General features: G+C 34.9%; 1 protein-coding gene across 10 annotated transcripts in view; it reads left to right on the forward strand.

Moving 5' to 3' along the window:
- Positions 1 to 1,319: 1,319 nt before the first annotated feature.
- LOC134385671 (sodium channel protein type 2 subunit alpha) overlaps positions 1,320 to 12,790 on the forward strand; it is an 88,587-nt gene continuing 77,116 nt past the window's right edge. For all 10 annotated transcript variants that reach the window (XM_063107432.1, XM_063107449.1, XM_063107434.1 and 7 more), the window contains exons 1-4: positions 1,320 to 1,586; positions 2,527 to 2,645; positions 11,508 to 11,597; positions 12,336 to 12,464. In XM_063107432.1, the coding sequence (XP_062963502.1) occupies positions 1,320 to 1,586; positions 2,527 to 2,645; positions 11,508 to 11,597; positions 12,336 to 12,464 (605 nt within the window). The remainder of the gene's footprint in view (positions 1,587 to 2,526; positions 2,646 to 11,507; positions 11,598 to 12,335; positions 12,465 to 12,790) is intronic.

Raw genomic sequence — 12,790 nt, forward strand, 5'->3', positions numbered from 1 at the left:
TATCTGGTATATACTGCAGAAATGCACTGGATATTGACACATTGTACTTTTAGAAAATGAATTTCATATATTTAAATGGCAACTCTCATTCTTGTAGTGTAGGGGTTAAGATGAATTGATTTTTTAAAAAGAAGGAAAAAATAGATTAACTGGTTTTGTGTAGTTGGCATTCAAGAGTCAAGATTTTGATTGTATTGTGTCAAATAGAATAGAAACTACTGCTACTGGGTTAGAGATAACATTTGGAATGATTGTTGTGCTCTGTTGAGTTTTCTCCTTTAGTCTAGTAAAATATCATTCAAATACCAGTAAAACTCCATTTATATTATTGTAAAGACCCATATGAGTTTGCTTGAAAGATAAACTATCTTAAACTTGTTATTTTTTTCAAGTCCTAATTCTGAAATGGACACTCAGACTGCTATGTTAGATTTTTTTGTGAAATGGGCAGTATGTGAGAAAAAGGGCTATCTCTACAGTATTTCCTAAGGTACTGCAAATTTGTTAATTTAAGAAGCAATTGCACTAGCCAGCAGCAGGTTGCTAAGCCAGGAGTCCAAGCTACAGACCTCTGATGTGGGTGACTTCCTGCCTGCTTTGGCAGGAGCTGGGTACCTTCCTGTGCAGCATCCAAGCAGTTCTAAGCACAATTGGGCATCTCCTGCTCCTTCCCACTCCCTTGCTGAAAGCAGTATCTACCTGTGTTTCAACAGTCTGGCATTTCAGGATTTTGAGTGCTCTTTACCAGGTGTACTGATTTTGAACAAACTCTTAAAGGTGAAAAGTGGGCCCAAGGGAATATGGAAAAAATGGAGCGATACATGCAAGATCGTCGCGTAGCCTGGGTTGTACAATTTTGTATGATTTTTTATCTCTTGTTTTGGATCTCTGAATTTTTTTCCAGAAGGAATGCTGAAAAAATGGCTGCCAAAATATTCACACAAATGAAACAGCAAGCACAAACCAGTATCCTCCATTTCGGAGCTCTGAATTGGACATTTTCCCCCAAGTAGCACGATCACTTAAAACATTTTGGGAGTGGGAGATTAGACTCATAGACACCTACTGAATGTGAAGGATAGATCTCCATGCAAGCAAATGAATGCATGCATGAGGTTCTCTGAATGCCAAATACAGCTTCTGTTGTAAAATATCACAGCTATCTTTATTTACATACTTTATCTCACCGCTCAGCATCGTGCAATTGCCACAGTCACCTTTTATCCTAATGGTCATTGCTTTTTTTCCCTCCCTTCCTGTTTCTGTAGCACTTTCTTATGCAAGGAGCTAAACAGTGATTAAAGGAGCAGGATGAAAAGATGGCACAGTCAGTGCTGGTACCACCAGGACCTGACAGCTTCCGCTTCTTTACCAGGGAATCCCTTGCTGCTATTGAACAACGCATTGCAGAAGAGAAAGCTAAGAGACCCAAACAGGAGCGCAAGGATGAGGATGATGAAAATGGCCCAAAGCCAAACAGTGACTTGGAAGCAGGAAAATCTCTTCCATTTATTTATGGAGACATTCCTCCAGAGATGGTGTCAGAGCCCCTGGAGGACCTGGACCCATACTATATCAATAAGAAAGTGAGTTCTCAGTCAAGTTGCTTTACTTCCCCTGTTTACTAAATGGTTCTGGGCTGGTCCTAAGGATGAGGGTGGAGAATGTTCTGCCTCCTCCCTTCTGTCTAAAGTATCTCTAGGATGCTGAGTGACAATGGAATGGACCGACTGTTCTAAGTCTTTGGAAGCACTCATTTTAATCTGCATTCTTGGGACAGGCAGAAAACTGAAAGGCATCCCGCAGTGGGGAAATTGAGGAAGGGCAAAAGCCTATTAGGCTTCTTGAACAGTAATTATATTCTTAAATAAAGTGCACATTGACCCCGGTTTTCTTGCCATGTGATGAAGCAAAAAGTAGAAACTAGGAGTACGTTTTTCATATTTTAAAAAATATTTCTAGGAGTAGGATCTAAATTTCTCTTTATGATCTCTAGCTCTATATAAAGAAGTTTGATACACAGCACATTTAATTATGCCTTTATACCATAGAAATTGTCCTTTCTATGGCTCTCCACAGAAGAAGTAATTAGCAGGTGACTTGTCAGTGCCAAAAAAAGTTTGAGCAAAGAACACATCTGGAAAGCCTTTGAGTTCTCATGAGAAAATTATGTAACTGAAGAAGTAATCAAAGCCTCGTTTTTATGCTTTAGGTGAATTATAAGTGCAGTTTAAAATACTGAAATTAAAACTTGATAAAGATGCTGAGAATTCCTATGGCACTGACCATAAATTTTCTTTATATATTTTTTTAAGTCCTCATGTCACTTATCAAATTTAGGAGAGTTTATAGTGCTCAGAAGGAAAAAGCACCTGTAATCATGTCATACGTCGGTAATCAGTATATTACTACATTACTACATTATTTTATAGAGCAGTATTTCTAAATAATGGTCTCACCATTCTCTTAAAATGTCCTTAATGTATATTCTAAACTTTGTGTTTTGTGTTGTGTTTTCTTTTTCAGACTTTTATAGTATTGAATAAAGGGAAAGCAATCTCTCGATTCAGTGCCACCCCTGCCCTGTACATTTTAACTCCCTTCAACCCTATTAGAAAATTAGCTATTAAGATTTTGGTACATTCATATCCTTTTTCAAATAGTCACTTGATATGATTTTCTTCTTTGACAAAATTATGGAGCCAGGCATTTTCACGATATGTGTGGCTGGCTATGTTATGTGCTCTTTCTTTTTCTCTCCTCTCGCTCAACAACTAGCAAAATGGGATCGTAGGTAAGTGAACCACTTTTTCCGTCTTCTAAGTATTTCTCCTCAACCTGACTCCCTACGTCTTTCTTTCTTCTTTCCTCTTCCCCTCCCTTTTGAATTGCTTGCTACCTCCAAGACTTCTTCATTAATTTTGACTTCATTATTGGCTATTTTATGTCTCCAGATTTTACAGTCTTGCATAATGGAATAAATTTTCTTTACCACCTTTTCATTGGGGAAATACATATACATAATCTGAATTACACGATTTTGTATCTTTTTGGTCTAAATTTTACTACTTTATGCTTTTTATTTCAGCATTTGAAAGCTTTGAGTTAGTAAATGTTTACAATTGTGTCTGTGTATACACTAGCCTTTCAAATATTTCTCCATATTCTTTTCACAGCAGCATTCCTATTGGTTTTCTATTTTCTTTTTCTTTTTCTTTTTTGTCACTTGTTCCTATGTTTTATTCAAGTTACAGTTCTTGCTACAATTATCTCTCTCCAAAGGCTTAATGTCTGCTTCCATATATATCCTCATTTTATTTTTCATTCTCCTTATTGAAATTTCTACTTTCCAGAAATGGGATTGATGACACTTTGTTGGTAGATGGAAATTTGATTTGCTCCTTGTAGTTAAATAGAGTCATTGGTACATAGATAAAGTAGGGAATTCAGGAGATGGGATAAGCCTAGCACAGAGTACTTGTCTCAGTTCTGGGTGGAGGGGATGTGAAGCCTGTCCCCAGGCTTGCCTGGCAATGTGGCAAATGATGTCATTAGAAGCATGGCATTCTGTAAGTCATCTTTAAGCTCAAGTGCATCCCTCTCCCCAAGTTTTGCATAAACATCAACATACTTTCATTTACTATTTATGTTTTATGTTTTAAGATTTAAAAAACTTCTTGTGCATTATCTTAAGCAATAATGTTTTTTAACCTCTCTTTTTCAAGTAAGAGAACCCAGTTGCATATGGAGAAAAAAATGTCTTTGAGCTAGTATTGGAGATGAGTAATAAAGTTGAGATTTATATTTGGGTCTCCTGAATTATAAATTATGATCTATTATGATGTTTCAAGTATTTACAATCAATGCACTAAATAAGTTTTTTCATAAATTGTTTATTATATTTTTAAATAATTGTATGTCCCTTGTGTAACATAATTTATATGGGAAATTTTGCGGAAAACTCAGACTTAGTTTGGTGCTCTGTTCATAGTAGATGCTGGGAGAATATGAATTCATTAAATAAATGTCTAATAAATTAGAGGTTAGAGAATGAGATGTAAAACAAGCAAAAAAAGGGAAGAACAATCTATTTTGTCCTGAATCTAAATGATATGATGGAATTAAGAAAGCCCAAAATTAAAGAAAATGGCAGCTTTTTGTTTTAAAACTTTTGTGGGGACATCAAGTATTTCTTTGAAGATCTCATGAAAGCTATCATCCTACTTCAAAAGATCCTAGGTGATTATGAATCCCAGTTTAAGATCCTCCCAGTGGTAGAGGGCAAGGGAGACTTTAGAAGTTCTGATCAGAGAATCTGGGTATTGAGGACATAGTTTATTCCAGGAGCTCTTTAGAAATCCAGATACAACCTGAATTTGAGGGTTTGCATTTGCTTCCCAGAAGAAAGAACTCAACCTCCACAGGGCAAAGTTGTTAGAAGGCCTGCAGTTGCACAAGTTGAAATGTGCAGCCAACCAGGTAAGCCTGTTAAGGTATGCCACGCCGAACTGCTGACTCTCCCAGATGCTTTCACATGGCTCACAGCCACAAATTTCCACCAGTGTAGGAAACTGGATTTTTAAAAATCTCTAATTGGCTGAAGCAAAATATTATATTTTAGATGACTTGCTTTGGAGTAGCCATATAAGAAAAGAAAAAGCAGGTGGGTTAATAGTCTGAGATAGATAAACCCCTCAGTCTTTTGATGATACTGGCACAGTTGACCAGAGAATCTAGTAAACATAGATGAATATAATACTGTAGTTTGCAATTGATTTCCCCAATGACTTTGTCCTTTATTCCCCACAATGTAAACCCTAGACTCAAATCTTAGTTTTCTGACTTCAAGTGCAGTGCCCTTTGCTGTAAGTTAAAAATTCTTGGTGGTGGTCACGGGGGTTTGGGCACAATTGAAAGTCATTGTGTATTTATTATCATTAGTTTATAAACCAGAAATAGGCCATTTAGAATAAAGAAATTTGTATTTTAAACCTGGACTAATACCTCTACGTATTTCCAACAAAAAGTCTGACTTGTTTCTTAAAGAGCCATTATTGTCGTCAGATGTTGCATATCAAATTAGCTTTGTTTCCGGATTTTGGCAGAATGAGAAGTAATGCATACTGTGTCTTTTCCACAGTATATTTTGAAAACTGAAAATGCTTTTGATGTGCCTAGTGTCTTGTTTGAAATTTAAATAAAACATGATTACATTTTCTAGAGAGAAAAGTTAAAAATCACCCATATTCTTAAAACTCCCTACCAAAATTTTAAATGTTTCATGATCAGTTTTTATTATTTCAACTTAATATATGCACATGTCCTTCATTTTGCATTTGTTACTCATTGGTTCATTTGCAAATACTTATTGAGCACCCACGGAGTGGTAGATATTCTTCTAAGCTATGGGATCCAACATTGAACAAAACAAAGTCCCTCTTCTCATGTAGTTACATTATGCGTGTGTGTGTGCCTGGGAGGCGAAAGACAATAAACAAATAAATCATATATGAGCTAGTGATAAGTGCTATTAAGGAAAAAAAATCATAAACTGCATGGGGGGAAACGTGGAAGCAAGGCAATAGGCTGGGGTGATGGTGAAGGCAAGAGGTGATGGTGGCTTGGACTAAGGTGTAAACAGTGAGGGTGGTAAAATGTCATCAGATTTATATGTATTTTGCAGAAGAGCTGCCTGTCTCTGATGAGCAATTGGATGTGGGATATAAAGGGATGAGAGGAGTTAAGGATAACTCCAAGTGTTTTAGCCCGCTCAAGAAAGAAAAATGGAGTTGCTGTTGATGGAGCTTGGGACAGCTTTGGGCAGAGCAATTCTGTGGGTAAAATCAGGAACTTGGTTTTGAACATGCTATGTTTGAGACATCCGTTAGACTTCAAGTGGAGGAGTTGAGAAGTTAGGTGGTTATGTGAATCTGGTGTTCAGGAAAGGGTTGGACTGGAGATATAACTGGGAGGTGTCAGTGCACAGATGGTATTTGAAGTAATGACACTCAATTAGGCCACCAAAGACAAGAGACACTTCAAATCACACAGCTAATGCTGAACTGCCTGTCATTTGCAAAGGGTAGGAAAATGGAGAACATAGAACATTCAAGTCCCATCTCTGGCGTTTACTTATTAGCTACGTGACATTGAGCCAAGTTACTTCAACTGTTTTGAATCTCAGTTTTTTCATGTGTGAAATTGTAATCATAGTTCATACATCAATAATAATAAAGCATATGACAAATACCCAGTACCAAGATCCATGACTAGTACTCAGGTCCTTGATAAAAGGTAACTATGACAGTTCATGTTAATAGTAGCTACAATTCTAACAACAACTTCTGCAAAGTTTAGCAAAAAGAAATCTCTCATATTCCTTAAGGAATTCCACAAAGAATTCTATACAATCACTACTCTGTTCCAGCTTGACTTTTCAAAGCAAATGTTTATACAGCACCAGAGTTTGGAGCTGTAAGTGATCAAAACATAATGTGGTCAGTCGTAATCATCTCATTTTCAGATGAGCTAATTGAGGCCCAGTGATGTTTAGTTCCTTTCTAAGGCTACATTTCCTGGTTCTCAGACCAGTGCTCTTTGCATTTTCCATCCAAGAGAGAAAAACAGATTTTTAAACCCTCAGATATAATGTACTGCAGGCATTGCCAAGGTCTCTGGCTCTATGCATTTCAAAGGTTCTTTTGAGTGGCTCCAACTTACTAATTCATTAAATAAGAAATGAGTTTCCTAGTTCATCCCAAATTTGTATGATATTTCTACTGAAGTTTTAAAAACATTATGGTTTTTCATGAAAAAAAATGACACAGGTCTATAGGAAAGAGGGCAATACAACTTAATGATTTCCATTTCATCTGTTTTCGGTGCTCAAAAGTTATCAACTATAAAGTTATTGGCAAATAGGAGTTTGTTAATATTAAAATTAAACAACTCAAGGGTTAACTCTATATATGGGACATTTCAATATTTCTGTTGGCTCAGAAATAATCACTGATATATAGAAAGAGCCATATCCTACTCTGCTTAATTCTCTATTTTTAGATTAGAAAACCTCCAACATAAAACTATCTCTACCTCTACTTATATATATGTATTATAAGATAAAAATTTCTCTGCAACTTCTGTGGTTATTATATATTATTACAAAGTCTCTGAACAGAGTACAGTGTCTTTCCCTTCCTTAAAAATAACAAGGAAATCCCCTATATTCTTATATCCAGAAAACAAATGATTAATGGTAATAAAAATAACATAGAATCATTATCTTAGCAGATAATTCCTATTCTATAAAAAAGTATTAGTACTATTATCCACATTTATATAAGGAAGCTGAGCCTCAAAGACTTGAACACCTTGCCAAAGCTCACATGGCTAGAAGAAGATTTATCTGATCCATGGTTCGTTGCTTTAAAGCTCATGCTGCTTTTTCCTACTATGGATATAGGGGAGGCATGCCAGGGCTTTAATTTCCAGGCTCCGTATCAGAGACTACATAAACTATTTTCAATAGAAACTGCAAGGAGTTTTTTTTCACTATTTACACATAGAAATTGTTTTAAATTTGTCAACTGGAAGGTTAGTAGCAATCAATAGATTAAACTACTTTTTAAAATATATAATAATATATCAGTATAAAGAGTAACACATTGGTATAAAGAATTTAATAAATTAAAAAGATCTTTTTATCCCCTGATATTGTATAAGATTAGTCTGCCTCTATTTTATTTTATGTAGCAAAGCTCTTAAGGAAGTATTGTTCCAGGATACATTGTTTTTTGAAAAATGTACTCCCGTTTATATCTTGGCCTATATATTTAAAAAATAATGTAGGATATATGCATTTTGCTACTAGTTTTAGCCCCTTGAAATCTGCTTTCATGTGGAGTTTCTATACTTTTTCAGTGTATGGTATCACCAATACAAAATTCATACCTACATTATATATTTTTTATACTTGAATATTTTTTATGATTTTCTGAAACCCTATTATTTCAGTCACTCACGGAAATCCAGGAATTTGAAAAGCATGAGATGGATGAAATAAATTAACAATGATTAATTAATTCAATGGATTTTGAAACTTTTTATTTAGAGTTATATATTAAACCAAAAGCATAAAAACCTAACTCTAGTTATCTCTTTTTATATTTTAAAAACAAAACAGTTTTATTTGTTTTTCAGTGTCTGTCAGGATTTTTAACTTAAGTGTATACTTTACTATTAAAATGATAGTCATGCAATGTGGAAAACACCTGTTTTTGAGCATAATGCTTTATTATTTGTGACTTACTGGAAAATAATTATTTCTATTATTAATTAATATTGAAATTTATATTTCACCTTATTATATATAATTAAATTCTACCATTATAGAGAATAAATATTTTAAGGATCATAAAATCATGGCTGAGTCCATTATGTGACATAAATCTCATGAAACTGTTGTCACTTCATGTTTATCCTATGTCCTACCATTCAAAACAATGTAGAAACATGTGTACACAATATTTGTGAAGACAAATTTCATGCTGCGTTTTTCTTCCATATCGCTAAATACATCATCAAAAATTATTAAAGAGGAAAACTATTACTCCATGTAATAATAAGTGAGTTGCAAAACTGACTTCATTAAATAGTCAACTGACACTGTGTGCAATAGCAAAGATATAGTGGTGAATAATATAGACATGGTGCCTGCCCTCATGAAGTTCACTGTCTAGTAGAAAAAAACCAACATTAAAATTTGTCATTGAAGCAATAGTATAAGGTGCTACAGAGATACAATCGTATGACTGGTGGACTCAAACAGGTCAAGCTGAGTGCTAGAGAAAAAGTATGAGTGAATTAGAGTGAAGTAGAGAGCATTCCCAATGAAGAAGAGGTAGCATTTGCAAAACCCTGATTTGAGAAAGAGCATATAAAACATGCATAACATCAGACAACCTAAAACAACTACCTTATGATTGGAATGGAGAAAGTGCAATGAAGAGAAAAGAAGGTAAAACTAGCCAAGTAGACTAGGGTCTTGACTCTATGTTAAGACATTTGGTTATCATCCTAAGAGTGGTAGAAAGCTACCAAAATGATCCAGATTACGCTTACAAAAGGTCATTTTGGCACAGTGTGCAGAGTGGAGTGGAAGAAGCCAATTGGATCCAGAAAGACAAATTTAGAGAAAATTTCAATAATCCAGACGAACTATTAGACTTGATAATAGTCTTGATAGACAGGTGGAACATGCAGTGAAGTGGGGATGGAAAAAACCAGGCTGAATCCAGAGATAGTAGGCAGAATTGACAATATGTGGTACTAAGTTGAATGCGGAGGTTTAGGGAGGGAGAGAAAACTGAGATAGCTCCTAGATTCCTCGCTAGATCATGGGACATTTTATAAGACACAGAGATGTCAGAGCAGCAGTATTTAGCAGGAGCAGTCAAATAAGAATTCAAAATTATTATTTTTTTTGTTTGTTTTTAGTGACAAAAGATAGAGAAAGAAAAGCTGGTAGGCTGTGGATGTGATGAGGACATAAAGAAAAGAAAAATAAACAGCTTTTTCAAGAAGTTTGGCTGTGAAATGGAGAAGGGAGGTAGGACAATAAGTAATTCAAGAGGTGAGACTTCTCCCCTCTCCCTCCCACCCCCACTGTGATAGGAGAGACTTAAGCAAGTTTGTGTGGACAGGAAGAGACCAGTAGAGTGGGAGACATTAAAGCGAAGAGAAGAGATTAGAGATAGCTGAAGTATTGTGGAAAGGTGGAAGGTGTGCAGAGAATGGTGGACGGATTGAAAATTCCCCACTGTAACAGGAAGGAGGAAAGGATCTGGGGGCTGGAAGTGGAGATAAGGCCGTCTGACGCTATCTCTTCTCTCTGTGAAGCAGGAAATAAGGTCATCAGCTTGTACTTGAGAGGAAAAGAAGAGGGTTGGAGGTTGGAGAAAAGTGGAGAATATGTGAAATAGTCTGCAGGAAGTAGGAGATGGAGCCAAGTAAAAAAACACAGGACCATGCTGAGGACCCTTGAAGCTGGTGACTGTGCATTTCGAATGGTGTCAGTCTGCCAAGGGATGTTCTTTCTCCAAAAGGGTCTTACAGGCAGCAGGCATAGAGGATCCTCTAGTTTTAAATAATATTACCAAGTTATTATATTTTACCTTACTTTTTATTTTTAGCAATAAAAGAAAACTATGTGTTTCTTGTTTGAAATGGTGTTGTTCCATGTTCTCTGTATTGCAGTGCCCTCAAGTGGCTGATCCACATTATTCATTCATGACTGTTTTCATGTGGATGCATTTGAACAAGCTGAGAATTCAGCATGAGTCTGATATCACTGCTACTAAAAGTGGAAAATTAATTATTGCTTTGACTAAAGCCAGTGATAGGTGCAAAGAAACTTTCTTTTCACATTAACATAACATTGGCTACTCACTGTACTGTTGTACTGCACTTGAAATCATGTTGATATTTTTCTATGTGTAAGTAAAGTGATAACTTATAACAAAAATAGTGAGAAGAGATATAAATAGCATTTATTTCCTCTCTGGGATTTTTATAATTGTGTCAAAATTCACATGAATAAAGGCTGTTGTTTTACATAATTGCAACTGAATCCTTATTGTTTCTTATTAAATATGGAAGAAAAACTACTGCATATTTTCTTAAATAGTTTTATTTGTTTTTGTTTTTTTTTTAATAAAAAGGAAAATGAAGGGCATTGGCTGTACCTACAAAGGCAAAATGGAATAGGGTGAAACAAACTAGACATTTATTATAAGCAGTATTCTGTATGATTCAAGAAGTAAGGAAAGCAATTTATTGAGTCTCTGCAATGTATCAGGTACATTAAGTTGTAAGGAATTTAAAATATTTTAACCAATTTGATCCTCATAACAATCCTATGGAATGGTTAGTTTTTCTTACTTTTATAGCCAAGTCTCCTGAGGCTCAGAGAACTTAGTAAGTAATTTGGCCTCAGTTACAAACCCGAGAAATGCCAGCACTGACACCATCCATCTTAGCACAATTCAGGATTTTATGAGCAATTACAGTACATTATAACATTTAGAAAGGACCTATTGTAAGACATTCCATCAGGGTGACCCACAGAATGGAGTTATAATGCACTTAATTAATTTCTTGATTTTTTGCCAGAAAATACATACATGCTGAACTTGTGGTTCTGTAATCAGTTGAATCCATCATTAAGAAAATTTAAATTGATAAATTATTCACCCAAACACTCATTTCTTTGCATTTAATCTTTTTAATTACTAAAAATACCTAAGCAGCCTCAAAATAGTTGATGGGTTGTCCTGAAGACATGGTCTAGATATGGGGTTGATGAATTACAGAAATGGGGGGGAAAAGACAATGATAAAATAATAAGTAACTTAAAATAATAATATGCATAAGAGTTTTGAACTTCATGGTGGTACATGAAAGTGAGATTTTTTCACTGAACATTGTCTTCCTTAACGATATTCTTCTACTTTATTCAATGTGCTCATTATGTGCACTATTCTTACCAACTGCGTATTTATGACCATGAGTAACCCTCCAGACTGGACAAAGAATGTGGAGTAAGTAAAAAATTTAATCTTTCAGTATTGACATCCTTTTATGTTTCAAATTGTGCTTTTAACATCTGGAAACCTCATCAGTTTCCGTAACATTTCGTACTAGCTACTCTAAACCAGACAATGATTCAAGTTCATTTCAAATCACTGATTTCCTCTAGGACAAAACTTGCATTGGCTCACTTGGTTGCTTAAATTACTGCACTGGTTTGATTGCCAATATTTATGGCCTTTTATCTTTTTTGTAAGTCTTACACTCTTTTGAAGATCACCAGGGATTACTAATATCTATTGATAAAAATATATCTAGTTTCCTTTTCTCATGACTACCACAGTTCTAAGTTTTACTAGTATATATCTCTTGGCTCTTAATGGTGCATATTTTTTGAAACAAAAGCTTCACCTGTTTTTTGATTAATCCCTATTTGCTTAAATCAAACTGAAAACCAGAGTATTTCAGATAATATTCTGAAATACAAACCATATTTCCATCATATGGACCATATTACTTGTATCCTTTAAATTAATGTGGAAAGTACAATATTAATATATTTACAGTCAATGAGACTGTCTTTCAGAATTTAATGTTACTTTTTACCTTCAGCCCTACCTAAGCTCTGGGTCATGGGGAGAACAATATGAAAGTCTCTAATTTTTATTTGTTTTTTAAGATCCCTTTAAGATATGTACATGTAAATTAACTGCTAGATTTTTAATGTGAGCTTGGCTATTTTCTCTCAGGTATACCTTTACAGGAATTTATACTTTTGAATCACTTATTAAAATACTTGCAAGGGGCTTTTGTTTAGAAGATTTCACATTTCTACGGGATCCATGGAATTGGTTGGATTTCACAGTCATTACTTTTGCGTAAGTATCTTAATTACATTTTCTAACCTGGAAAAGTAAATCATTGTTGGGAGCCTATACTGGATTTCTCCTTGTGGCGTCCCTTGACAGATCAAGCATTTTTCTTAGTTATCATGTTACTTAGAATATTTTTCTTCCAATCAAATTATTCAGTTTGGAGAAATTAGGAACTACCATAGTAAATTACAAAGCTTTGGTTTCAATTAGCACTGTAAAGTAATAAAATAAAGTTGCTCAAATAACAGATTATGATCAGTGACAGTGCCATTTTTCTCTTAATTGGGAAATCTGATGGCAACACTCATTGAAGTTGAAAAGGTCTTGAT

This window comes from Cynocephalus volans, chromosome 1 (genome assembly GCF_027409185.1).
Source record: "Cynocephalus volans isolate mCynVol1 chromosome 1, mCynVol1.pri, whole genome shotgun sequence".
NCBI lineage: Eukaryota > Metazoa > Chordata > Mammalia > Dermoptera > Cynocephalidae > Cynocephalus > Cynocephalus volans.